Source organism: Mercenaria mercenaria, chromosome 10 (genome assembly GCF_021730395.1).
Source record: "Mercenaria mercenaria strain notata chromosome 10, MADL_Memer_1, whole genome shotgun sequence".
NCBI lineage: Eukaryota > Metazoa > Mollusca > Bivalvia > Venerida > Veneridae > Mercenaria > Mercenaria mercenaria.
In genome coordinates this window covers 46,505,351-46,531,168 of record NC_069370.1, presented here as the reverse complement: position 1 = coordinate 46,531,168, position 25,818 = coordinate 46,505,351, and the positions used below count along the sequence as shown (strand labels likewise).

At 33.6% G+C, this 25,818-nt stretch overlaps 1 protein-coding gene across 1 annotated transcript; it reads left to right on the top strand.

Annotated features, from left to right (window-relative positions):
• The first annotated feature begins 11,126 nt into the window (after positions 1 to 11,126).
• LOC123561709 (uncharacterized) lies at positions 11,127 to 23,296 on the top strand. The gene is made up of 3 exons (XM_045354254.2): positions 11,127 to 11,910; positions 21,131 to 21,331; positions 21,688 to 23,296. Exons 1-3 carry the CDS (start codon positions 11,442 to 11,444, stop codon positions 22,827 to 22,829), a joined length of 1,812 nt encoding a protein of 603 aa, XP_045210189.2. The 5' UTR covers positions 11,127 to 11,441; the 3' UTR covers positions 22,830 to 23,296.
• The last annotated feature ends 2,522 nt before the right edge of the window (positions 23,297 to 25,818 follow it).

The window sequence follows — 25,818 nt, the reverse complement described above, 5'->3', positions numbered from 1 at the left end:
ATGTCAAGATGTTAAACGACTCCAATGGTTGGGGAATATTGCACAAAAGTTGAGTCTGTGTTAAAAAAAACAAAATAAGGAGGACGATAAAATGAATCAAAAAACTAGCAAGTTTAATTTTTTAAACAAAAAGGGGCTAATCAGGAAATTTTGTGCAAGAGTTTTTGCACTTGGCCCTATATGTGGGAAAAACTGTTAAGTTTTTAAAAAATGCATTTTGTGTAATGAGATATAGTGAAAAACAACCTAAAAATTTTAAGTAAAAGGGGGCATAATTTAGAAAAAAAAGGGGTCAAGTTATGCACCTTTTTTTTCACAGATTGGGTGATAAGGGGAAAAATTTTTTAAAATTTGAATCAAATCCCCTTTTCATTCTAACCACAGCAAAATAACCTACATACATGTAGAGCAAAAAACTATCTCAGGTTATTTGCATTAAACCACTCGAGTGCAATGACTCACCCACCCGGGGCATGCACGGGGTAAAAAATAGTTACCCTTTCTTCTAACACTGTTATCTATAGTGTGTTAGAAATTAAAAAAATAAGTTCCCAATTGGGTTTATCGTTTTAATAACCAAGTTTAGAGTTCTTTGCGAAACAATTAAACCTCAGGCCTATGGCCTTTGTGATATATCTTTTCGCAAGAACTCTAAATCGGGTTATTTATTAAACCCGTTTGGGAACTATTATTTCTTAATAAAACCCAGTAAATGTAAATGCATCAAAATTTAACCTTAAATTCTAATACATTTAAAAGGGGCTAATTCATGAAAAATTGGTGCAGGTTTTGCATCTTTTGTCCCATGTGTTGGGTGTAGGGGGGAACATCTATTCAAGTTTGGATCAAATCCATTCAGTAATAAAAAAGATAGCGAAAATGCATTAAATTTACCCTTAAAATTTTAAGTGAAAAGGGGAAAAATCATTTGAAAAATTGGTGTCAGGTATCCTTTGTGTGATATGGTGAAAAAGGGGGAACTTATTTTAAGTTGAATCAAATACATTTTGTAATACCAGTATAAGAAAATTTCATCAAAATTAAATTTAAAATTTAAGTAAAAGGGGGGGAAAATTTAGAAAAAATTGGTGTCAGAATTATGATCTTGAGTCCGTGATGTTGTTGATAAGGGGGAAAATCTATTTTAAGTTTGAAACAAATCCTTAAGTAAAACCCTGTAACTGAGTTAGTCGGGATGGACAGGACGTGACTCAAAATAACCCCCTCTCTTCCGCAAAATGTTTTAGTGGGGTATAACAACAGTGAATATCGGTAATGCAACACTTTTTCTAATTTACTTATCTTTTAAAAAATTCATGTAGTTTATTTTAAACTGGAAATGTTTAACAGAATAAAACTTATATGGATATTAGTACCATTCGCAAAACCCTTTCTTAAGTCTAAAAACAATGACAAACAGTCTTTCCCTTCTGTTTTGATTTGTTTTTCAAGTTACAAACCCTCATCAATTCACCTTTTCAGAAATGCACAGCCTCTTCTTTATGCAAAAGATGTTGGTGGAAGCCCGGGCCCAAGCAAAGTCTTGGCAAGGACCTGTACAACCTGACTTTCACATGTTCCCATCCAGTGCCCCTTTCTTTTCCAGGCCTGGAGGCCTCACGGGGGTGGTTCCCACCAAAACCTCTATCATGCTTCACCCCGGGTTTACGGAGACGGCAAGGGCTGTTCTGGTGAAACCCTTCCCAAAAATCTCACCAGTTTGGCCACATCCTTCCCTTGGAATGCTCCCCAAGTTTTAAATGGCATGGTCCAAGGCCTTGTTGACCTTGAGGGGTTGGGGGGCACAAGGCACACGTGACACAAATGTCCCGAAAAAAATTTTTTTTAAATGGGTTTTTTTTAATGAGACTTACTTAAAGCGGGGTAATCCAATAGGAATTGTAACTTTTTTAAAAAAAATTTATCAAGAAAGGAAAAAGGCCACGTTTCTATTTTACATGAAAAAGTTTTACTAGTTTGTAGTTTTTTAGAATTACAGGAACATTGAATTTTTTCAATTTTTTTGCAAACTTTAAACTGTTACAACGCTTTTTTGTAAACATTGATAAATATGAAAATACACGCAGCATTTTAAATATCATCAGTGGGGAGCAAACCAAAAGTGTGCAGTGTTTGATGGTCCTTTTATACTTCTTACCGTTTAGGAAAATCAGCATGATTTACTTTACCTAATTTAGGAACAACCCCCTATCTACCAAATAAAATCCCAAATAAGGACGTTCCCATTATTTAAAAAACACAAACAGCTCACTGTAAAACCCAATAATTAATACATGAATATAACAGGCGTCCCTTTGGGCAGCCAATTCTTTACTATTCGAAATATTGTCAAAGCGGAAAATATTACCCAAAAATATTAAAATAAAAAGAGTTTAAATCCCGTACCCGCATTAAAACTTTACCCAGAATTTTAAGTTTAAAAGGGGGAAAACCGGTAATTTTACCAAAAAGTGTCAGAGTTTGGGACTTCAGCGATCAACTTTTAATAACCCCGAAGGCGAGTGAAATTTTACTTAATATCGCTTTGTTTACGATAGTAACTTGAAAATTTTAAAAGCAGGTAAGCTCATATAATTTTAGTATCATTTGAAAGGTATTGTCTCCTAAATAAAAAAATTACAGGTTAAATATCTATAGTATATAGAATTTTCTAATATGTTACACTTTTGTTATACGGTTTCAGATACTGCTATGGAGGGCAAGACCGGCAAAATCTGAGCAAATTCTTTCAGCATGAGGTACTGACAGAGTCAAAACAACATTTGAGACATTTATTTAGTTACGTCCCAGTGACGTCTGTTTTGAAGAGCTTACAGGGAAAAGCCAAATCGCTAAAATGTTTTAAAATATCCAATGGCCATCTTTCACTAAAATATTTTATCTTTAGATATGTACTTCAAATGTATAAAATCTTCATTATAGTTGTATGTATTTAACTATTATTAACATATAAATTAAGTATAGGTTAATAAATGGGAGAGTGGTGCCTTTGAGTGATAATGGCCCTGGCAAGGTGATAACCGCTCTCCCATGTATTTACTGTTTATTACATTTTACCTATAATATGTAAAAGGTTTAGTGTGTCGTTTTTATAGTAGTCTACTAGCACTCTCTACTGATAATATTCAGCTTTTCATTTTGTATCAATTGTATAAGAGGTTATAAACCGTTAAAATCAAACCTTGATGTTGTTTTTTGCTATGCATAATTTAGAGATGGAAATAGTTATTTCACGAAGAATACCGACGTGACGTCAATGATAAACTAAACTGAAATATCGCTGTTTTACTCCATGAAACACCATGACGTCATTTCTGTTTACGGACGTTAATTTCCGCGCTAACGTAAGGGCCATTATCGATTAATGGCCCGGGCCAATTATGATAATGTATAATGCATGAGCATACGATAACATGAGCATTTTCAGCACAATTGTTACTATTTATAGGTACTCATGTAATAAGTTTTCATATAGAACTACGTCCATAATTAAATACCATGCAGTAACAGTTGATTGTTAAAGAAACAGCCAATTTTCAAGTATTTACAGTATACTGTTTTAAACCTAACGCATAGTGCTAATAATACACACAAATTTGTTAATTTATTGTTTACAGAAACTATATGAAGTAATTGTTCATGTTTTAGATATGAAATATGGATATAATATACCTTTAAATGCTCATTTTATTTACCCGTTTTGGAAAAAAGTAATTGTGTTGCAACATTTAAGGTAACCGGTCCACAATAAGCAAGTTCTATATAAAAAATATCAAATATTGATAGCAGATAAGCTCATATAATTTTAGTATCATTTGAAAGTGTATTGTCTCCTGAAAAAGAAAAAATAAATTACAGGTCAAAATATGCTATAAAATTTTCATTTTTTACTTTATAGTTTTCAATGATACTTCAACAGAAATCCAGTTATTACAGAGTAAGATTTATTTTTTTTGCAGCCAAAGTAGTGATTCGTGCATATTATTATGGCCATCTTATTTATCTATTCCTGTTCAGCAGACACAATTCTTTCAAATGGTACAAAAAAACAACAACATGAAAAGTCATATCATTTGTGGTACATGTATACATTGAGCATTAAATAAGATATAACATTAATTTATACATATACATTGTATTTCGTAAATCGATCCATTAAATTGGTCTGCGATATTATTCTTTTCAATGGTGAAACGGCAGTCAGTCAGCATAATAAATTGTTTTACAGTCACTTTTCATTTTTATCGTATATGGTTTGAAGTGTATTTTATTATTGTTGATCATAATTTACAACATTTTGATAATGAACTAGAGTAGTAAATAAATTGGTTTGGTCGCATCTTACTATTTTACTACTGACCATGTAATAGACTAGTAAGTGAGGTATATGTTCAACCAAGGACATCGTTGAATCATCGTTGGGTCGGGGTTTAAATTGATATTCTTCAGTTAGTTATCATAGTCTCACTGTTTGTAAACAAACTCGCACGTATGTTATTATAAATGTGCTACCAGTTCATAGCAGACGACTCTATTATTCAGTAGTTTGTTTAACATAGTATTACATTCTTATTCAATGAAAATATAATATACAGGTTTAACTCATAATAATCTAATACTTATATTTAAGCAACAATAACATTCAAGAAACTAATTAAAAGAAAAACAACCACTGTGGACTGCTTTTACTCAACATGCATGTACAATCTATCAACTGCCACAAACACACTCTGGGTTATTTTTATACCACAGGTTAAATACAATAATGGTATACCAGCTAATTTTCTCCCACATTTATAATCACATCCACGTGATTTTGTTTTCAAACAGTAAGTGGATCTGCCGTTGGCCACACCTCCCATAAATTTTCTCCTGACAGGCTCAAACTTTTCTTGAAGCCACTTTTGCAAAATAAAACAGAATCTGATTTGTGGACAAAATGTCACAATGTACAAATGTGCCAGTTTTCAGAAAACATATTTCTAGTGATTTAAGGTTGTTTAAAAAAGGGCCCCCTGATGTGAAGCATGAAATCCTGCCCAAGCTCCATTTTGTGGCTTATATACTCCTAGACCTTTATACTAAAAATGCACTAGAGTTAGTAAAGTCAGTTTGCAACTGGTACTGGTAAATTGTTACTTTGCATCGAAGTTCTTGATAAACAATTTACTACTTTACGATAGATATAGCTGCGCAATTTATTTTATAGCAGATGTCGATATATTTCTTAACTCTAGTTTTCGCGTCTATATATTTAGTAACAAAACACAATTACTTCATACATAATTATTCTGAAACAATAGCGTTATATCTATTGTGTTACATTTTGTGGTTCAGACATTAGTTGGACTAGTTGTCCATATATGGTCCGATCGTCTGATCCAGATGTGTCTGTATCAGTGTCCAGGTTGACTTTGTCCTTTATTTTGAAAGGGATTCTGTGTTAGTTAATGGATTACACGAATGGGTTTATTTTAAGCAAAATAATAAACCTTTTAATTTCTATATTGTGATTATTGTGCATGTTAAGATATTTGAAAAGCCACATTAATCGTCGAATTCAAAGCATCTAATTCTCGAATTTATTGCAGCGACGTACATTTGTCAGGATTTTAAAATTACCGCTCCTTCCATACATGTTTCAAACGTTTGTACAAATATCAACTTCCTTATATCTCAAGTAGGCCTACTATTACCACAAGTATCTAGTCATCTTAATTGCTCGTTAAGTATGTCTCTAATATCCTATTAACACCATTATAGACCTTTTAAATGTAAAAAGGCGTGTTCCTGATTCTTAGAATAAATGCTCTTTATATCTCAGATCTGTCACGTTTATAGGATTGGCAATCTGATATAATAAAGCATAAAGCAAGTAGATGTTTACCGCGATATAAATCCATTGGGTGGGACTACATTGTGTGATCAAACAAATCACTTGTTACTATGCTTCTGTACAATATCTGCATTTCCTAGATTAAGGTATTCCTGAAAGTGGGGGAAAGTAGATTATTCTGAGACTGACCTTGAATCATTTATCCCTTACCTGTTTTGCTTCGGATGCTGAATTCTTTCATGTGACGAAGATTTTGAAGCTAGTCTCTTGTATCTTACTGTGTGCTTGTTCCATCTAATCACAAAATTTGTAAGACTTAAATTGTGTCGTTGTCGCTATAATACCGAAAATCGAACAAATTTGTTGTTCTATGGCTTCTGCAAAGACAGTGAGTACATATGCTTAAGGTTCCATGGTTTGGTTTATATCTCTTTGCATGAGCATATTTGTAGCTTGCAACGTGTCAGTTACATGCGTAAATCCGGGGAGTAATTATTCTTGTACTATCTTATAATTAAGGAGTTTTATGGTGGCTTAAGGAAGAGCTGGTTACATTGCAACGACCGTTTCAATGTGGGGCACCTGCTTTGTTCTTTCTTTGTATATTTTTGTATCTGTTTTATACATCTGTCTAATTTTATTATTATTCTTTCCTTAGGTATATACTCTATGTAAATACGTGTGTGTATGTATACACTCACATTCTTCCCTATACATATGGGATACTGCGTCCTTGGATGTGGGTTCTCCAACTGAAGTTTTGTCCTAGTTTGTTTTCCCGTTAGCCACGTTGTACAGGATGACTGGACATTTATTTGACATAATCAAAATATATGAACTTTACATCTATCTATCTATCCTTTCATCCGTCGATCCATGTATTAAAGGTCTTCATGTTATCTAAAATGTTTCAATACATTTGTTTTGTTTGTTTTGGGCTTAACGCCGTTTTTCAATAGTAGTTCAGTTATGTAACGGCGGGCAGTTAACCTAACCAGTGTTCCTGGATTCTGTACCAGTACAAATCTGTTCTCCGCAAGTAACTGCCAGCTTTCACAAATAAATCCCAGGGGAGGACACAAAGTCAAATCAAATCATCACGGAGAACATACGGCCCGCCCGGGGATCGAGCTCACGACCCGCTATCCGTAGATATTTTGATCTATTTTAGGTTTAAACCATCACAGAAATACATTACATTGTATGTAAAATGTGCATAATTTACAAACTAGCAGTAAACGTTATATAGGAAGAAAATGATATAAACAACAGCGGTGAGTGTTGAGTGATCCGAAGTCAGCAACAATGAAACCCCCATTTTTTCATGTATCTTCTTTAAATGTCACCTTTGAATAATTCCTTTCCTTCGTTTTGTAATAAGCTTGTAAATATTGCACTGCGTTATTGTTCCACTAAACTCCTGCGGTCTCTTGTGATTGCCTTTCCCCCCTCCGTTCTATGACATTTTTTTTTTATTTTCCTATGCATATTGGATCAAAGTCATTTCTACAGAACTTAAGGTACAGTCCAAGTTAGGATAATGTATCAATAAAATTGTCAACACAATACAATGCAGTTTTTCTTAATTTCGTCAAGGTTACATAACAGTAGATGAAAATGTTACATTTAACAGGTGTGGGTAGTTACTCTGTGCTAATGAATCATGAGTTCTTCGATATATATATATGCAACAAGAAAACATAGATTTATTTGTCTGCCCTAAAATGTTTTCGAGGGGTTTAGGGACAGCGACACACATATTTTCACTGTATTCTTAGTTGTTATCAATTAAATCATTGGAAAAGGATGGAGTGTGTACTTGAGATTTACCCGGTTGAAACTGTGGAATGCCACGTACGGTTTCATGTGCACTGTTTACATGTAGACGGAATTACCTATATACTATAATCATCTAAAGTGTTAACTTATTCAAAATGTACTGAGATTTTTCAGTGTAACGTGATTGTTATTAGTAAGGAGTTCTTTATATTTAATAACGTTTGGAATATCTATGGAAACTGTTTCTTCTTCGCATCAAAATGTTTGCAGACTAGGAGATGGTGATATTCGTCACCGGGATCATTTAGGCATAGAGGGCACTTTCTGTCAACATATGGGATTTTTGACCATCGTCCCGTCTCAACTTGGAATTTATGGTTTGCCGTTCTATGCTTAATTATTTATTTATTTGGGTTTTACGGCGCACCAACACAGTATGTTCTATGCTTAAGGTTAGGTACGTACAAATGTATTGGCAATAATGTTAAATGGTCTTCACGCTTATTCTGCTCTTTAAAAAGCCAGTAGAGTTACTTTCATTCTACCGTGCCAGTCTGTAACGAATTGGTCAATAATTTAAGTATTTGCTTTATTAACAAATGCACAGTTTTTACATTCATAATATTTTGGTTTAAAAATATTCCTCTTTGACCAGTTTCGTTTAACATGATTATTTTCTATATTATTATAGTACTAATACGGATAACCTTGAGTATTTTATTATACGTGTACGTAGTATGATATTGTAAGGTACCTCGCATCTAACGTCCAAAGCACATCTATCAAGGGGTTCCTTATAGTCCAGGATACCGGTGTCTAAGGTCTTACGGTGATGTTATAGTAACCCATTTACATGCAGTCACCTCCTGTAGCCTGCATGCAAACGTGTGGATGTCCAACTGTAATTAGACGGTACGTCGGAGGAAGGGAGTGAATAACATGCAAGCATATATAGTCACACCTCGTGACTTGCATACACTTTCATACACTTGTATGTAGTTGTCTAGAGTTGTCTTAGCGCCAAACAGAACAAACGCCGTAATGAATAGTAATTGTTTACTATAGTTGTATATACGAAAGTCAAAAGTCTCGAGGATATAGCCATGCAATGAAGGACTCAGTCTATGTAATGGGATCTTCTTATGAATATACAGTAGTCCACAAACTCACATCTTTTTAGTTAAAGTTACTTATTTAATGAATAAACAGCTTTAAAGTAATTACTCGCAAACCAACCCAACACAGCATCTAGGTTCAGCGACCACATGGTACCTTGTTGGTGTAGGCAGATAATAGCTTATCTGTGTCCTGTTATTATGCATTCCTATTAATAAATGTTGATTTGCTTTTAAAGTGTTAACAGAGTTTTAAAATGTTAACAGAACATTTAAATATTCAAAGATTCAAGGTTCCATACCTTCCAAGTAAACTCCAAATACAAAAACTTTTGTTTAGTTACACTTTAGAGCTATTTTTTAGAGTTTTTCTGTTGTTAGTGATCAGGAAATATGTTGAAGAAGAAGATTCTGAGGGCAGTTTCTGCCCTGTATTTATACACTTCTGAGGGGTACCGTGTGATCACATTGACCAATCAAAAATCTCCATTTTCTTGACAATGTAATCAGTCCCCAACAAAAATTAAAGAAAATTCAAAAATGAGACCATCTCATACATGGCTTCAATCTGGCCATTTCCTTAAATTATAAAAATAACAAGTAAAACATAAAAACAATTACATAACACAAAGATTAGTTAAATGGCCAGCCTCAAATCAGGTACAATGTAGTAATACATGATAAAAAATCTTATAGAAGTAAGTGAAAAGTGAAAATACACATACAAAATAGGACACATTAGTCAAAAATGGTTAAAACGACATTCTTATATGTGGCTCTAATCTGGCCATTTCTTATTTTCAAACAAATAAGATACCCTAAAAGTTTCAAACAAAACTATTAAGTATTCATAAAAAGCCAGCGACATCAAAATACAAAAATAGTTCGGCAGTCACAACGACCTAAATTTTATGAATGAAAATACCAACAAATCTACAACTCTGATTAAAACACACATTCCTATTGTCTTGTATCTAGTCCTACTTGTAGATTTATTGGCAAACTGCTTCTTAATGGTGCGTTCTTCATGTTTCCCCAAAAATTCAGTAAGAACCCGGTTCTTATTTCATAATTTTTAACTGACAGGTTTAATTGGGAAGGTCATGATAAGACCACAATCAAGTGATAAAGGCAATTTATTTATTAGACTCATTTATTTGTGGTGTACTTTACAGGAATGCAGTGACATACTGATATTATGAAGTGTGAAAATATTTAATTAAACATTTCACTAAAAGAGCTAGGTAGGGAACAAATGACTCTTTTAATTCTTTGCTCAACATAATCCTTTGAAACAAACTGAAAACAGTCCGTCATTTTGCTAGACATTCACATCTGTTTTGGCTCCAAATTACAGACAAAATAAATGACGGAATTCACACTCAGCTTACCTCTGAAGACACAAATTTGTTTGACAACAGCAATTTCATGGTTAATTAGGAAGGTCAGATTTCTTCACCCCCACATATTTGCCAATAAGTAGGTAAGACGTTCTGATAACCGGGCTTCGCCCGGTTATCAGAACCTCTTACCTATACAAAACTCTCCTGTACCGAAATATCATCGCAATTAAATGATAAGTTCTCAACATAAAAAGTTCAGGCTCTATAATTAGTGGAAAAGTTAACCGTGCACTTTGTGATATTCATCTTATAAATATGTGTCACCATGAAATGGATACTTAATAACTCTTATTGAACACTGATTCAGTATTCATCTTAATATTCTTCACTTGGCTGAGGTATGTGAAATCTACCTACACTTAATTTTAATATTTATAACTTAATGGCTGGACATTTACCCAATCCTATCGTCTGCAAGGGAGGCATTCCCTTACAATATTTAACGGAGATCTGCCTAATTCCCCGTATGACTGGTGGTGCTTTTCCTGGTATTAGTACCTGGTATTGGTAAATTGCTTTTCTTGTTTGTGTAATCAAATGAGATTAATAATTTAGCCTTGTTAAATTTTCCGTTAGGACTAAATTTAACGCCTAAATATTTATAATCATCGAGTATTTGCAGGGCGCACGTTCCGCATCTCTTTAAACGAAAGACTGTAACTTTTGTCTTTTTAGTATTAATAAGCCTCACGCCACATTCACATGCAAACATGGCAGTGATTTTCACCTTTCAAGTGAAAGAACATGACACCTATGTGCAGCAGAACGCAAATATCCATTTCAATAAATTAATTAAACAATAAATGAATCAAAACACTGGGAGTGTAGGTTACGTGGCATATATTATCAATAAAAAATTCAAAGAAAATTTTACATTTACTGAGAAAACTGAGTATGATATTACGCACTGGTGAAATCATAGGGATAAAAATACTCTAGTGTAATAACTATGATTATATATAGAATACATTCAAGGATACAATTATGAGTTTTAGGGACATAGTAATGATAATTGTTTGTATCTTCGTGTAACTGATAACTCTAAACAGAACTGTAATCAAGATAAGTACTTTTTTCAAGAGTTTTGATTGTAAACGTTTGATCATATGACTGAAATCACACTTGTCATGAGGAATACCATGACATTTTATCATTTTTGAAGATGTTTAATTAGAAATTGTCAACACGGAAATTAGCACATTTTAATGATAATAACGGATAATAACGGACATGCTTTTCCTGTACCGATATATTATCATGTATGTATATTATCCGCCTTGCTTTTAGATGTCAGTTCCTTATGTGACACAACTGGGAATCATGAGCTTTTTACATAATCTGGAGAGTTACGATAAGGCATGCGAGAGGAACTGGTCATGCCGGGGCAGAAATATTTTAATGCAATACGATAACACTGTAGTCACCGGGTACGTTACTCTATATTATCCAAGAGGAGTAACGTCAGAAATTCGTTCAGAGAGTATGAACATGTCTTCCGGAAAACCTTCAATTAAGCAAAGACATCTTTTGCCAGAAACTACTAACTCTGCTAAAGTTATGAAGGACAGTACATCAACGGATGTTAATCATGTGCAAAAATGTGTTTGTAATCCAGAAAATTTCACAACTAGACAAACAAATGCAAGGGCATATATAATAGAGGATAGTGAAGAAAATGGTGATACAGCTAATGATCGTTTTCCAATACACAATAACGCTACAATAAATGAAGGTTTAGTACGGCAACAGGTACAAGGTATGTCGAAAGCTTTGTCATTATATTTGATATTCACCAGTTGGCCTTTTTGCTTTAACTATCCAATATAGGTGACAGGGGACTTGATTAAATGTTTCTTTCAAGGTCAGAGGCGTAGCTAAACCGGAATGAAGAACATGCACTATGCCTAGGGAATGCGGGGGCATGCTCTCTCGGATTTTTTTTAATTATATAGTTGGAGGTGTGTTTTTGTGCATTTTTTCGATTTTGTTCATTTTTTCGATTTTTTCCACTCGATCAATGGCTCGATCTACGTAACATTTTATTACAAGAAATAATAGTAGTACAAGTACCGATCAGTCTTACGTCTGACGCATTCGTAACTCAATTAATGTTTAATACCTTTGAAATGAAAAAAAAATCATTAATTGCGCAGAATACGTAACGCGTGGCATCTCTAACACATTACCCATATTTTGAAAAACTGTCGCCATCAGCCAGTATCAATAACGTCTCGCAAGAGCGGAATTTCGAGAAACGGAGGCCATTAAACTACATTGTATATATTTCTCAACATGACGGTATTAGGATAGAATGTCAAAAATCGCATGTATTAGACAGGCCTCGAGCTTTCGACAACGCGGTTAATTCTGTCAGTCTTTTTCAACAAAAACACTGGACACATTTTTTCGGAAGACATTGTCAGCCCTATTTTACAAAAATAAATGAATCATTCCGTTTTCTAGTTTTTCCGTTTATGCCTACATATTCTTTTTTGTTTTGGTTATAATAAAGTATTGTAAAGAAACTAACTGAGCAATGGTAATTTTTATATCGATATAAGAAATACTAGTATCATAACCAACAGTACGGACCATTATTTATTCAAGTTTATTAAAATAACACAGAATGAAAATTTTTTTACTCTTATGTTATTTTTTTTTCAATTATATTAATACTTGCCTTAACACATACGTGTTAATGATTATAAAAAAGTTCGTTTTGTATCGTTTTAATATCTAAACAAAGCAACTTGAACAATTTTGTATTTATGTTATACAAACTATGTTTTTTGTCGCAACTTCGTTTCTAAAGGTCATTTCGTCTATATTGACAAGCTACTTTTGAACTTTTAATTTCTGATTTTTATATATTTATGTAAATAGTTTCTGAAATATGCTTTCTTTTTCAAACCCCATTTTGTTCTTGCTTCTAAAATCCATTCGTGTCATTCCGCTCATTATATCCTTTTGTAGTTCTAAGTTGCATTATTAAATACTATTTGTTATTGTAAAATATGTTCTGTAAAATATTCCTTTCTACTTTGGCATTAGATAAATACATTTTGTATTTATTGATATAAATACCACTTATCACGTTGTAATCAGGTGATACTTTCGAGCTAATTAGGTCATTATTAAGATATTTTTATTTACCCCATTGTCACATTTTTACTTATAAAAAAAAAAACACTTTTACTTTTTCACTTTTGAAAATAAAATGTACGCACGTGCATCTGTACGTATTCCCGGCTATGCGCCTGAAAGTTTCGTTCGTTCCTGTGGTAGTTGTGCGCGTTTGAAACAAATGTTGTTCTACAGTGAATTTTGTTACATCATATTTTAAATGCATCATTGTATCCCAAGGAATTTCAGCCAATAAAGTGATAGGTATAGGTTATAGATCATTGAGACATTCTAATGAAATTAACTTTGCCAAAACGGAACGCAACATAGTGAAGGAAAACCCTAATACATTAGCATATCAATAAGTGATCTATTACAATATGTAGTTAAAACGCCCCGTGACAGATTCAATCAACAACATCTTCATCTCAAGTAAACTAACCTTTTTTGAAATAACCTTAAATCAATAGAATTTTTTTTTCTGAAAATTGGCACATTTGTACATCGTGACGTTTTACAACATTTTATCAAAAAAATCTGATTGTGTTTTATTTTAAAAAGGTGGCTTTGTGAATAACAGTGTAAGCCTGTCAGGAGAAAAATTAAATTTGGATTTACAATGTTTGTTAACAAAATCAAGTGAATGTAATGATAAGTAAAGCGGACGACTCGTTTATTGAGTAGTTTGTAGAACAGAGTATTACATTCTTACAATGAAAATATAACATTCAGGTTTAACTTATAATAATCTAACAGTTATATTTAAGCAGCAATAACATTTATGTAGAGTACATACAGTACATCACGTAGATATGTACTAGCGGGAATCTTATGTATTAATAGATATGCATGCTTGATGCTGATGTTAGTTGTATATTTGTCATCTATGAGTATGGTTGTGTACCCACAAAGTGTTGTCTGTATAACACTACAATTCAAGAAACTAGTTTAAAATAAAACAATCACTGTCGGCTTCTTTTTTCATCTGCTGTAAGTTCACTCTTGTTTATTTTTAGACCAGTAGGATACTCTCGCTGGTTTCCCCCTTTTAATATAAATATAAACAACAAACCAAATGACTTTACTTGTTGTCACGGTCAATCGTAGAGATAAAATACAATGGGTTAAAGGCGCAGAAATGTAAAACTTGAACTTCGAAAGCTGTAGAGATCGAGGCCCAATAATGTGTGAATAAGTATTTAGGATGTTCAAACTGTCGACCTATTAATACATGGAATTGAAAGATTCGTTGGCAGAAAAAAATAAAGGAAGATAATTCCTTCATGAATATGAACTATGAAAACAATGTTCCCATAAACTGCCATATTATATGGAACAATTTAAATATAAGAAGTAGAAATAAAACAATATTTTTAAAAGGATGGTATGATAAACATGATAAAGGGATCAAATATGTTGAACAATTATATGACTTTAGGTCAAACATTTTTTCTTTGAAAAGGCACGGCAAATATGCAATTTTTCTACACATAGTTTCTTGAACTATCATAAGATTATTCATGCCATATCTGCTTTCAAGACATTGATATTAAGGGAAGAAATAATAACACAAAAATGAGATGATACTTTAATGGAAAAAGTAAAAAAAAAATGAAGTTTCCAAATAAAATATTATATAATATACAAATACAAAATTTGAAAGAAGAAACAATCACTTCACTAAGAAATTAGGAAAGTCTTATCGATAAAGAAGGAAAACAAAAATGGGAAAAAATACTTACAGCACCTTTTATGTCAACAACTGATACTATACTGGGAAACTTCCAAAACAAATTCCTAATGAGATTAATTCTGTCATGTACTTGAAGAAAGAAACAACACCGAGTGACTAGCTCTAGGGTATATTATATACTGACCAAGCATACATACAAACATACAACTATATTATGAGTAGATGTATATACCAACTTATAAGACAATACATCACATCCCCTTTTCTTTATATTATAGGATTAAAATTAAATTTTTATTAAATTTTAAATTAACTCAAAATAGTAAGATTTTACAGTAAAGCAAATTCTAAAAATTTCTCATGTCCTGAGATGAACTTCACAGCTGTATTAACCAACTAACTTCCACTGATAATGTAAACCATTAACTAGCGATAAATTGTCTTGTGTGTGGGCAGTGCTATAAATCCAAGCAATTATAAACTCATTTTCACTGTGTTCAGTCAGATAAGATAGTTCTGTAATAAAGTTAATCTTGAAAAACAATGAACTTGGAATGATATCTCGGAGTGTCGTGTTTCGATTTCACTTTTCCTTCTTGCCATTTATCATTATGACGAAACATTACATTTTCACCATTTTGAAGTGGTTTCAAGTGTAATAGATACGTTGCTTTGTTGTTGGGGAATAGCGAAAAGTCAGTTTATGGTTTTTGATGTTTATTAAAATAATATATCCAGAATAAAATTTAAGATGTTGTCAGGTCTAAAGATTCTAGCAAACTGATACAGAAATACAGAGGTACAGAAATATAATTGTTTAAGCAATTACAAAGACAGCATTCAATGACATATCAAAGAAACAAACATATTGAATCAAAAGATTTTACAGTAAGGTGTTAATGATACATGTCAATCAGCATGGAAAATAAGAGACTTTGAAGAACTAATTATAAACTGAATGGAGTGATTTGGTAACAAGGTTCTAATGACAAATGTCAATCACTTTGGCCTTCCTTAACTCTTTGAAGTTTGAGACCACCCAAAATTCTAGAAAATATACAAAATGTACATGTAAAAATATAGATGTGAATATCACATATATAACACAAGGCTTTTCTTTGCACATGCCGATCATAATAAAATTTCTGTTTCTGCTGACGTTTTGAGAGTTTCTCTGATATTTCTTTAGAATTGTCAGGTTTCAATAGTTCCTTAGCAATAAGTAACTTTGTTTTCAATCTTCGGTTCAGGAACAACTGTGCAGGTGACAGACCTACTCCATCTAGTTCCGTATTTTTATAATCCATTACTGCTAAATTTGGATCAAGATCATTCTTGTTGACTAAACGTTTGATAGTTTGAATACAACGCTCCACTTGACCATTTGAACTTGGAAAGTTCGGACTCGAGGTTGTGTGTTTAAATCCATAGCTTTTAGCGAACTGTTCAAATTCAATTTGCATATCTACTTCATATCTCTTATCAGGCCATCAATGTTTTACTACATGTTTCAGCATGTTCATTTCATTGTCATGTTTCATGGCAGATTCTATTGCTTCCCTGTCACTGTCTGAGACAGAAATATAGTCACACAACAATATGTCATAATCTTCAACAGAACATTGGTCACTGTCACTCAAGTATGATCTGCTAAGTGCATCAGCGAGATACATATACTTCCCAGGTGTATAAATAACATTCAGACTGTATCTTGTCAACTCGAATCGCATTTTCTGAAGTCTAGCTGGAATTTCATGGATTTGTTTCAGAAATATCGACTGAAGGGGTTGATGATCAGTTTCACATAAGATCTTTTCTTGCCCATATAAGTAGTGATGACATTTCTTGCCACAAAATACTATCGAAAGCATTTCTTTTTCCAACTGACTGTAATTCATTTGAGCTTTTGTTAGAGCACAACTTGCAAATGCTAACGGCTTGCCACGTTGGAGGATCGCACATCCCAGTCCTTTAGAACTGCTATCGCATTGCAACGTAACGTCTAGCTTCGGGTCATAGTATGCTAACACAGGTTTATTTGTAATCATGCGTTTTAATTCGTTCAAACATTCATCTTCTTGTTTTCCCGAACAGAAAATAACATCTCTTTTTAGAATTCTACGAAGAATTTCAGTTTTCTCCGATAACATTGGAAGAAATTTACTTAGGTATTGAATAAATCCAATGAAAGTTTTCACTTGTTGTTTGTTTTGAGGAGATTTCATGTCCAGCACAGCTTTTATTTTCTCTGGGTCCGGTTTTAATCCATCACTTGTCAAAGTATGTCCAACATATGACACAGAGCTTTTCCTTATGTCACATTTGTCCTTGCTAAGCTTAAGATTATTATCTTCTAATCTTTGCAAAACTTCTTTTAGCCTTTCATCGTGTTCTTCTGTATTTGTGCCTGTGACTAATATGTCATCCATAATGACTTCAACGCCATCTATATCATCCAGAATTTCAGAAATCACATTTGGAAATACCTCACTGTCTGATTTTATTCCGAATGGCATTCTCAAAAATCGAAATTTTCCAAAGCACGAGTTGAAGGTGCATAATTTCGAACTTTCCTCATCTAGCTCAACTTGCCAAAATGAAGATACACAGTCAAGCTTCGAGAATACTTTGGCATTTAGAATTCTTGTGACTACATCTTCTATTGTTTTCAATGGTTAGTGTGGCCTTTTGATACATTTGTTCAAATCGGACGTATCCAAGCAGATCCTAAGAGAACCGTTCGGTTTCACTACAGTCACCATATTGTTTACCCAGTCCGTAGGCTCGTTTTCTTTTACATTTATTCCTTCTTCAAGCATTCTGTCGAGTTCGTCCTTTACTCTCGAACGCAGTTTTACTGGCACATTTCTCGGCGGGTTTACAACGGGTTTTGCATCTTTTTCTATTTCAATATGATACTTCTTCGGAAGGCATCCTATACCTTTGAATAAATTTGGAAATTTGTCTTCAACAAATTCATTTCTTGTACTGACATTTTGTTTTGTTTCCGCCTGTACACCATACACTCGCTTTACCAGTCCTAGCGCGATGCATGACTCAACGCCAAGTACCGTAGGTGCTTTTTCATGAATGATATGAAGTTTGATCTCGTGGGAACTATCATTGATGATACAAGGTAAAGACAACGTACCCATGGGCTTAATCGTGTGTCCACTATAAGATTTCAAGTTAACCCTTGTATTCTTGATATTTCCTTTAATTCCCAGTTTTTTCAAAATTTTCACACTCATAACATTGCACTTTGCACCTGTATCCAGTTGCATAGGTATGCAAATTCCATTCACCCTTACTTGCATTGTCATGCCATGTGTAACAGAATTCACACTTTTGTCACTTGTCGAAATTCCCATATATTCAAATTCTCCGCTGATATCACTGTCACTTTCTGAAAAGTCGTCCATCATGTGTACTTAACCGTATCTAGATTTCCTTTGGGATTTTGATTTACACATTTTCTCAAAATGTCCGGGTTTCTTACATTTCCGACAAATTTTTCCATTAGCAGGGCACGTAGCTGTGGTATGCTGGTATCCACATTTAAGGAATATCCTTGGTTGAAAGTATTTCGCTCCTGATTGTTTTGGTTGGAATGTTCTTTTCTTTGATACTGGAGGTTTTCGTTTGATTCCATGCAAGTATTTGTCTTCCGACTCATTTCTTTAACTTGTGTTTGAGATAGTTCGTGAGTTCTGGCAATGTCCAAACAATCTTGCAGTTTGAAATCTGAACCTTTCCTAATTAAGCTTTCCCTAATTTTATGCGATTTTACTCCAAACACTATGTGGTCTTGCACAGTTTCATCATATCTGTCTTCTGGGTAGCCACAATCTCTTATCAATAATTTCAAATCTGTGACAAATTGTTCAAAAGTTTCATTTTGTTTCTGTACTCTCGATTTTAACAAATATCGTGAATAGATTACATTAGACTTTGGTTCACAGTATTCTTCTAGTTTTGTGAAATGGGGTTCCAATTTCTTTTAGTCCATGTAGAATAAATATCTCTTCCTTTCTCTCCTACCCATAACATCAAATAATTGACTTTTTGTTCTTCCGACTTCGAATTTAAAGGTCCACCAAACATAAAATTACAGTGCGTTTTGAACATTTTAAATTCCGTTTTTAAGTCTCTAGAATCCCAGTTGATAGAAAGTGTTTTCACTTTATATTCATCCATCTTTTTATAATGGAAAATTAACAAACAATCAGTTTTTTTACATTTCTGACACCATGTCATGTACTTGAACAAAGAAACAACACCGAGTGACTAGCTCTAGAGTATATTATATACTGACCAAGCATGCATACAAACATACAACTATATTATGAATAGATGTATATACCAACTTATAAGACAATACATCACAAATTCCAATAAATACATACCTTTATAAATTAACTAACATCATCAAGACTATGTGATTTTTGCAACATGCATGATGAAACATTAGAACACTTTTTCTTGGAATGTTCAGATGCTCAAAATATGTGGAATAAACTTAGAGATTATTTAAAGACAAAAAAGCATTGATATAAAATTCAATCATCGAAAAATTCGTTTTCGTATACAATAAGAAGCATTAACAAATGCTGCTATAAATTTTATAATAATTCTGTGCAAGTTTTATTTTCTGCAAATGGAATATTGTAAAAAAGATCTAAAAATAGAAAGCTTTATTAAGAACTTAGAAAACAGAATCTTACTGGAAAAAGAAATAGCTTATAGATAGGAAAAATTAGACCTCTTCAAACAAAAATGGCAAAGATTCTTTTGACATCTTCATTATTTTTCTCTCTCAAATTGTTAAGTCTTTTAAACACATACAACAGTGTAAAAGATGATACAATCATACTTTGTCCCCCCCCCATCCCCCCACCTTTTTTTGGTCTCTTATGGTTGGACGCGCTCCGCGGATTACATATTACTAAACCAGGGGATGGAAAAGTGGCGTTGTTGAAACATGCTAAACATCGTATTTGTTACAAACTGTGGTTAACTGTATATATCGTTACCTTCGCATGCATGTTCAATATGTAAAATAAACCCCATTGCGACCCTCTCATTGTGCGTAACAAATTCACGCATCGAATGCACGGATGTCACATTCACGAGATTTAGAATAGATACTACTAAATTATAGCCATGAATTACTTGATCAATGACCACTAAGCTTGTTGTTTGCAAAGACGTAGACTGTTAGCGCATCAAATCACTACGTTAGGATGTTAAACAGAAAAAATAAAGCGAATATATATGCCAATAAGGTAGAATGGTCTTGTCATTGCACCTTTACAATGCTTTTAGGTAAGTGTCACTGAACGCGATTTAGGTTGACATCGTAAACGCGTTTTGATGTCGCCGTGGACGTCATGTGTATATCATGTCATGCATGCGACAAATATTTGTAAATCACTAAAATGATGTAAAATTTATATTATTTGGAGACATTTAGAAAAACGTTTTATAGAAATAATTTTTGTTTCATGTTCAGCATAACGAGACAAGAGTCAGGCTAAACCTCTATTGTCAATGTCACAGATGAGTTAATGAACGTTCATGCTATGGCTCTTCAAGTATGCAAAGGAATTTGATATGCATGTAACTTGACACAAATGTTAGGCATGCTGATAGTTTTCTTTCGCGCTATACAGAGCCAGGTCCAAGATGAAGATCACATATGCCCTTGATCTCTAAAGTCAATGTCACAGACAGGGACATATATAGTTTTCATATTGTCCTGGTTAATGGGCGACTGATTCATATGGTTTTAAAAAATGGTTTGGAGGTGGGTTTCTAAAACGTAAAGGTCAAAACGGTTTGTTTAACAAACCAGATATAAGTATTGCATAGTACTTGAGTATCGACCCCGTCAAACACACCTCGTGTCAGATGTGCCATGTTTTACAAAGGGTTATTATAATATTTCTTGATGTCTTTAATATAATTTCACTTGTTATAATTATTTGATATAAATGTTAATTAAACGTTGATTTTTGCTTGAGCATATAACAGAAATGCAAGTTCATTTAACATAATAACGAATAATATATCCTTCATTGTTTATTTAATATTTATATTGTATTGATATCAATTTGCACACAATATTCTATATTTTTACAATGTAATTATTTTCATTTAGAAGACAATATTAACTTCGGTGTACGCCGACCAGAAGCTTTTCTATGGATGCAGTTTAGTTATTTGCCGAAGATGTATGGCTGTGAGTGGGGAAAGAGTTACCGGCCACATGCAAGAATTATGGCTGTGCAAATTAAAAAAGAAGGATTTGATGAAATATTCAGGCTTTACGCAGATGAAAGAATACATAATCGTTCAATAGGTAATAACAAATTGATTATTTAATTTAATGAATTTGAAAAAAAAGTGTTTTATTTTTCATATACTCTGTACTTTTTCATTAGTATCAATAATCAAGATTTACTTAGAACATGTAAAAACGAGTGTTAAAGATTGAAAACTTGATTTATTTCCGCCAAAGCGAATGGTTGCCATACATTATCACATGAAATAAATCTAGAACAATCTTCGATCAAATTGTGACAGAAGACATGAACATATCAGCACAGAACTCTCATTTCTTGTATGAGAATATCATTTTCTTTCCATCAAAGCATTACAAACGGCTTAACACCAGATATTTAACAAATATAATATATTAGACTTTACTGATTCTAGGTGATGTTGCAATAGAATGGGCACCCGATCCGTCTCCGATGGGCAAACGACTTCGTCGATCCTTTATACGTATAGGGGTTCGGCGTGATGTACTAAGACTTTTCGAAAAATACTGGCTACTTAATATTACTGATATCACTAGCTTCGTCAGTCGTCAAGGAAGGTGTGCCCAAGGAGGACAACTGAGTTGTATATGGACACCAATTGTAAGGGTTTACATTCCTGTTTCTTCTGTCGTTTGTAGATTTCTCGGTGTTAACAATCAAGAACCAGCTTTTGACGAAACAAAGAATCCAAACACAAGGGAAGGTGCAACTGAAACATTAAATGAAGGCAGTTCAGATGTGAATACATTCGGGCATAATGGGGAGATGATTTTATACCTGTTTGGTGCATTCAATCCTATACATTCGGGTCACATAAAGGCTTTAGTTGCGTGTAAAAGATGGTTGGAGACAACTAACACGTATTATGTATGTGACACCGTTATTGCAGTTATGTCAGACACAAATCTGCAATCAAAACTATTTAACCGTCCAGGGGAGTTATGCATAAAATTTAATCATCGCATAAATCTATGTGGGATTGCTTGCTCAAATCATTCTTGGATTCAGGTTTGTCCTTTCTCACCAGACAAAGGGCAGATATCCTTCGGCGAGGAGTTACGAAAACGATTGAACAAACCCAATGCCACCGTGGGTGTCGTGGTAGGATCTGATCATGTTAGTCATCCTCCAGATTCATATAGATATCTGAGAGAGCAAAACATGATAATGTTTTGTGTTGGTCGAAAGGGAATGAAAGGAGCTGAAAAAGAAGCTTTTGATAAGATAATGAAAAACAACCTAATGCAGCCACACGAAGTGTATGTGGTTCCAACAATACTAGACGATTTAAGTTCCACATCAATACGCCAGAAATTAATGCAGGTCAATGAATTTTATAATAGGGGTGGGGATAAACAGTCAAATCTGCTAGTAATTGTACAAGAACTGATAAAGTTGGACTGGGTAACAGAGAACCAAGGCAGATACATATGTCGCTATTTTGATGACTTGTTTTTAACAGAGGAAGAAAAAATACTTGGCTCATGTCGCGAAGTGCAGTTCTGGAGACAGTTATTTGAAACAAATAAAAAGTAACAAAATATTTGAATCATTTTGATTGGATAAAATCTTAGAACACCGTAACCGGAATCAAAACTTTTAGACAGCAGTGACGAAATTGTATTCTGACTGCGTTCCGGCTTTAAAAATATGATACAAGATTTTGATATGTAAATATTCTTCTGAAGACACTTAAATGCTTACAGTATTTCGTTTTTAAAATGCGAATCTATACTTGTTTGGATTTTCATTGATTAACCATGCAGGGCGCCGTACGGCACCTTGCTGGACCTTACAGGAAACGGAATATTTCATATTTTTTAACAAGAAATAATCACAGACGACAGGAATTTAGCAAATAACTGAACACGTTGAAATCTACTGTCATATCTAAAAGAAAGCATCATCACATTCTAGTAAATTTATAAAAGACCCTTTCAAAATACATGTTTGTATGTATGATAAGAGTCAATTAGTTTGGAATAAAATACTGTCAAAATTTACAGATATATTTCTGATGCCATTTTTAATAGCCATCCTGTAATACAGTCAGTACCGTGCGTGTCTGCCCCTGGCGTTGCAGACAGGTTGGTAATGAATTTGGATTTTACTTCTAGGTCATCAAATTTATATCAAGATCTGCAGCTGAAAAATTGTGCGGGCTAGGAGCACGAATGTGTAGGGATGTAAAGTTAATAAACCTTTTATTACATAAGCATCTAGACTTAAGAAATAATAAGTTCCAAAGTGTGGTTTATTGTAGGAAAATCTGTCTTTTGAGTTCTTATGCGTAAGAATATATCACGAAGGCCGTATGCCTAAGTGATATATTGTTTCGCATAAGAACGAAAACCTCGGGTTTTTCTACGATAAATCACAACTGGGAACTTGTTATTTTGATTCTAACACGACATACTTGCTACAACAGTGTTAGGAAAATGGTAACTACTTTTTAAGACATAAACTGCACTTCGTGCTAAGCACCTGGATTTGGCTGTTGAAATCTCCTCCATTTATTCTCCCCATTACTTAAGGAATGCAGCACATGTTGTGTAACATGGCCTTCAAACCTTTCATCAATTACCCTCGGCGAATCTCGAAGATTGTTCCCGTACATTTTGCAGCCGAACTTTGTTGTTGTTGTAGTACGCGGGCTAGTATTTACAAACGTCATATGACTTTCATTCATAAAAATAATTGCACGATGGGACGGAACAGTCAAAACAACCATCTGCACGTGCATTGCTTATCGCAAAATAACCGTGGATTGATTTTATTTCATGTGTATGTAGGTTATTTGCAGGTCGTGTTAGAATAATTATTTTAGCATTCGAAAAATAATAAAACAAAATACTAAAAAAATTGTCATAATTATTCAATATTAATTACATAGTAAACATTACATTAAACGATAACATTGTAAGGAGTAACAAGTAACGCTAACTTACAACTTTAATATAAATTTGGAGGTTTATGGCCACTTCAGGTTTGGACAGAGAGTGCAGGAGCAACTGTCCAAATACAGTCGGCCGAGAGAAGAAACAGCGAGCCTAGTAGAACAGGGAGTGCCAATCGAAGCAACTGTCCATATAAAAACGAGCGAACCTGCAATTGTATGAAGGGGCATGCTGAAGCAACGGTCCAAACCTGTAGTAGGCAAGATAAGCAAATAGCAAAACCTGTTGCAAATAAGGCAAGCTATTATTGTAATCCACGAACAAACACTCATCTTGACTTGAAACCATTCATGACAAGTCAAAAACTTGGCAAGTGCAACAATAAAGTACGCAAACTAGGCAAATATGGCACTAAGCAAGTCACTTAATTGATCACTTGGGCAAAGCTTACAGATAAAGGTATATCTAACCTCGATTAAAATTACGCTGTGTATAATTACTATAAACACTTTCATACTCGACGGGAATGAGGCCAGGGCCTCAGCATCGATATAGGAGAAAATACGGCAGGCAGATACTTATGAAATGATTTTGTGTATAATCAGTTAAGTTTTATGGCTCGCTTGTACAACCCTCGGCCGACAGAATTTTAAATAATAAAATTATATTATATTTTATCCCCCAAATATTCTTAAAAGACATAATTGCAAACTAATTTTCCTAGCAGTCTTACCAGTAGTAATCTTGCAAAAGTGTACACATTTACAACTAAGCAAAGCTTAGTAACGGAACAAGTTTGATCTAAGGCGCTTTAACCTTTAATGTGTGTTTTTTTAATCAGTACAATTCAATAAAGTATAAGTAAAACTTAGCCAACATCATGATGAAAGCAAATATGGGAACTGAACATTGAAACGAAATATAGTTACGAGTATAATTATATATGACTTTGAAGACCAACATCCTAATGAAATTTAATACTACTTCTGCCGAATGAGTCAGTTGCTATGCGTCAAAAGCTCATGCCCGTCACCCCCCTCATGAAATATGCTCACATGACTGTTCATTTTTCATTTCATAGAAAAAAACAAACGATTTAGTCATACTATTGTTACATATCAAAATAAACATCTAAGATTGTCGAATGTCATGATGCATATATATTTTAAAAATATAAAAAGTGCCGGATTAAAAAAGAGTCGTCATTATTCGTATTGATCGGTCAAAATTCCAAAGTCCCATGTTACATTTGCATATGTCTGTGTTTCCGCCTAAAGTAGTTCTGCACGTTTGGATCGAAAATTTTTCTACATTGTAGAATTTGATTTAACTCCGACTTTTCAAAACTTCAAAATATAATTCAGCAGTCTTTTGCTAAACTGATTTAAAAAATTTGGACCTCATGCAATTTTTCCTAATGGGAGCCAATGGGAAAGCCACAACTTTCATAACGTTTTCGCGAAAAAGAAAGTTTTCTACAGTGTAGATTTTGGTGAACCTTCTCACTGTTGTATATAAACATATGGCCTATAACATGGCGAAATAACATGTGTAGGTCCGTGCGCTTATCTTTGAGATATCTGACCAAGAAATCGAACCGTACATTCCAAAATTTTAACATCATAATT

Bases quoted from the DNA above. Each gene is read 5' to 3' on its own strand.
- LOC123561709 (XM_045354254.2), top strand. From the start codon at position 11,442: ATGTCAGTTCCTTATGTGACACAACTGGGAATCATGAGCTTTTTACAT. The intron at 11,911-21,130 runs GTATGTCGAAAG...ATTTTCATTTAG, and splicing joins AGTACGGCAACAGGTACAAG to AAGACAATATTAACTTCGGT. The intron at 21,332-21,687 runs GTAATAACAAAT...TACTGATTCTAG, and splicing joins AATACATAATCGTTCAATAG to GTGATGTTGCAATAGAATGG.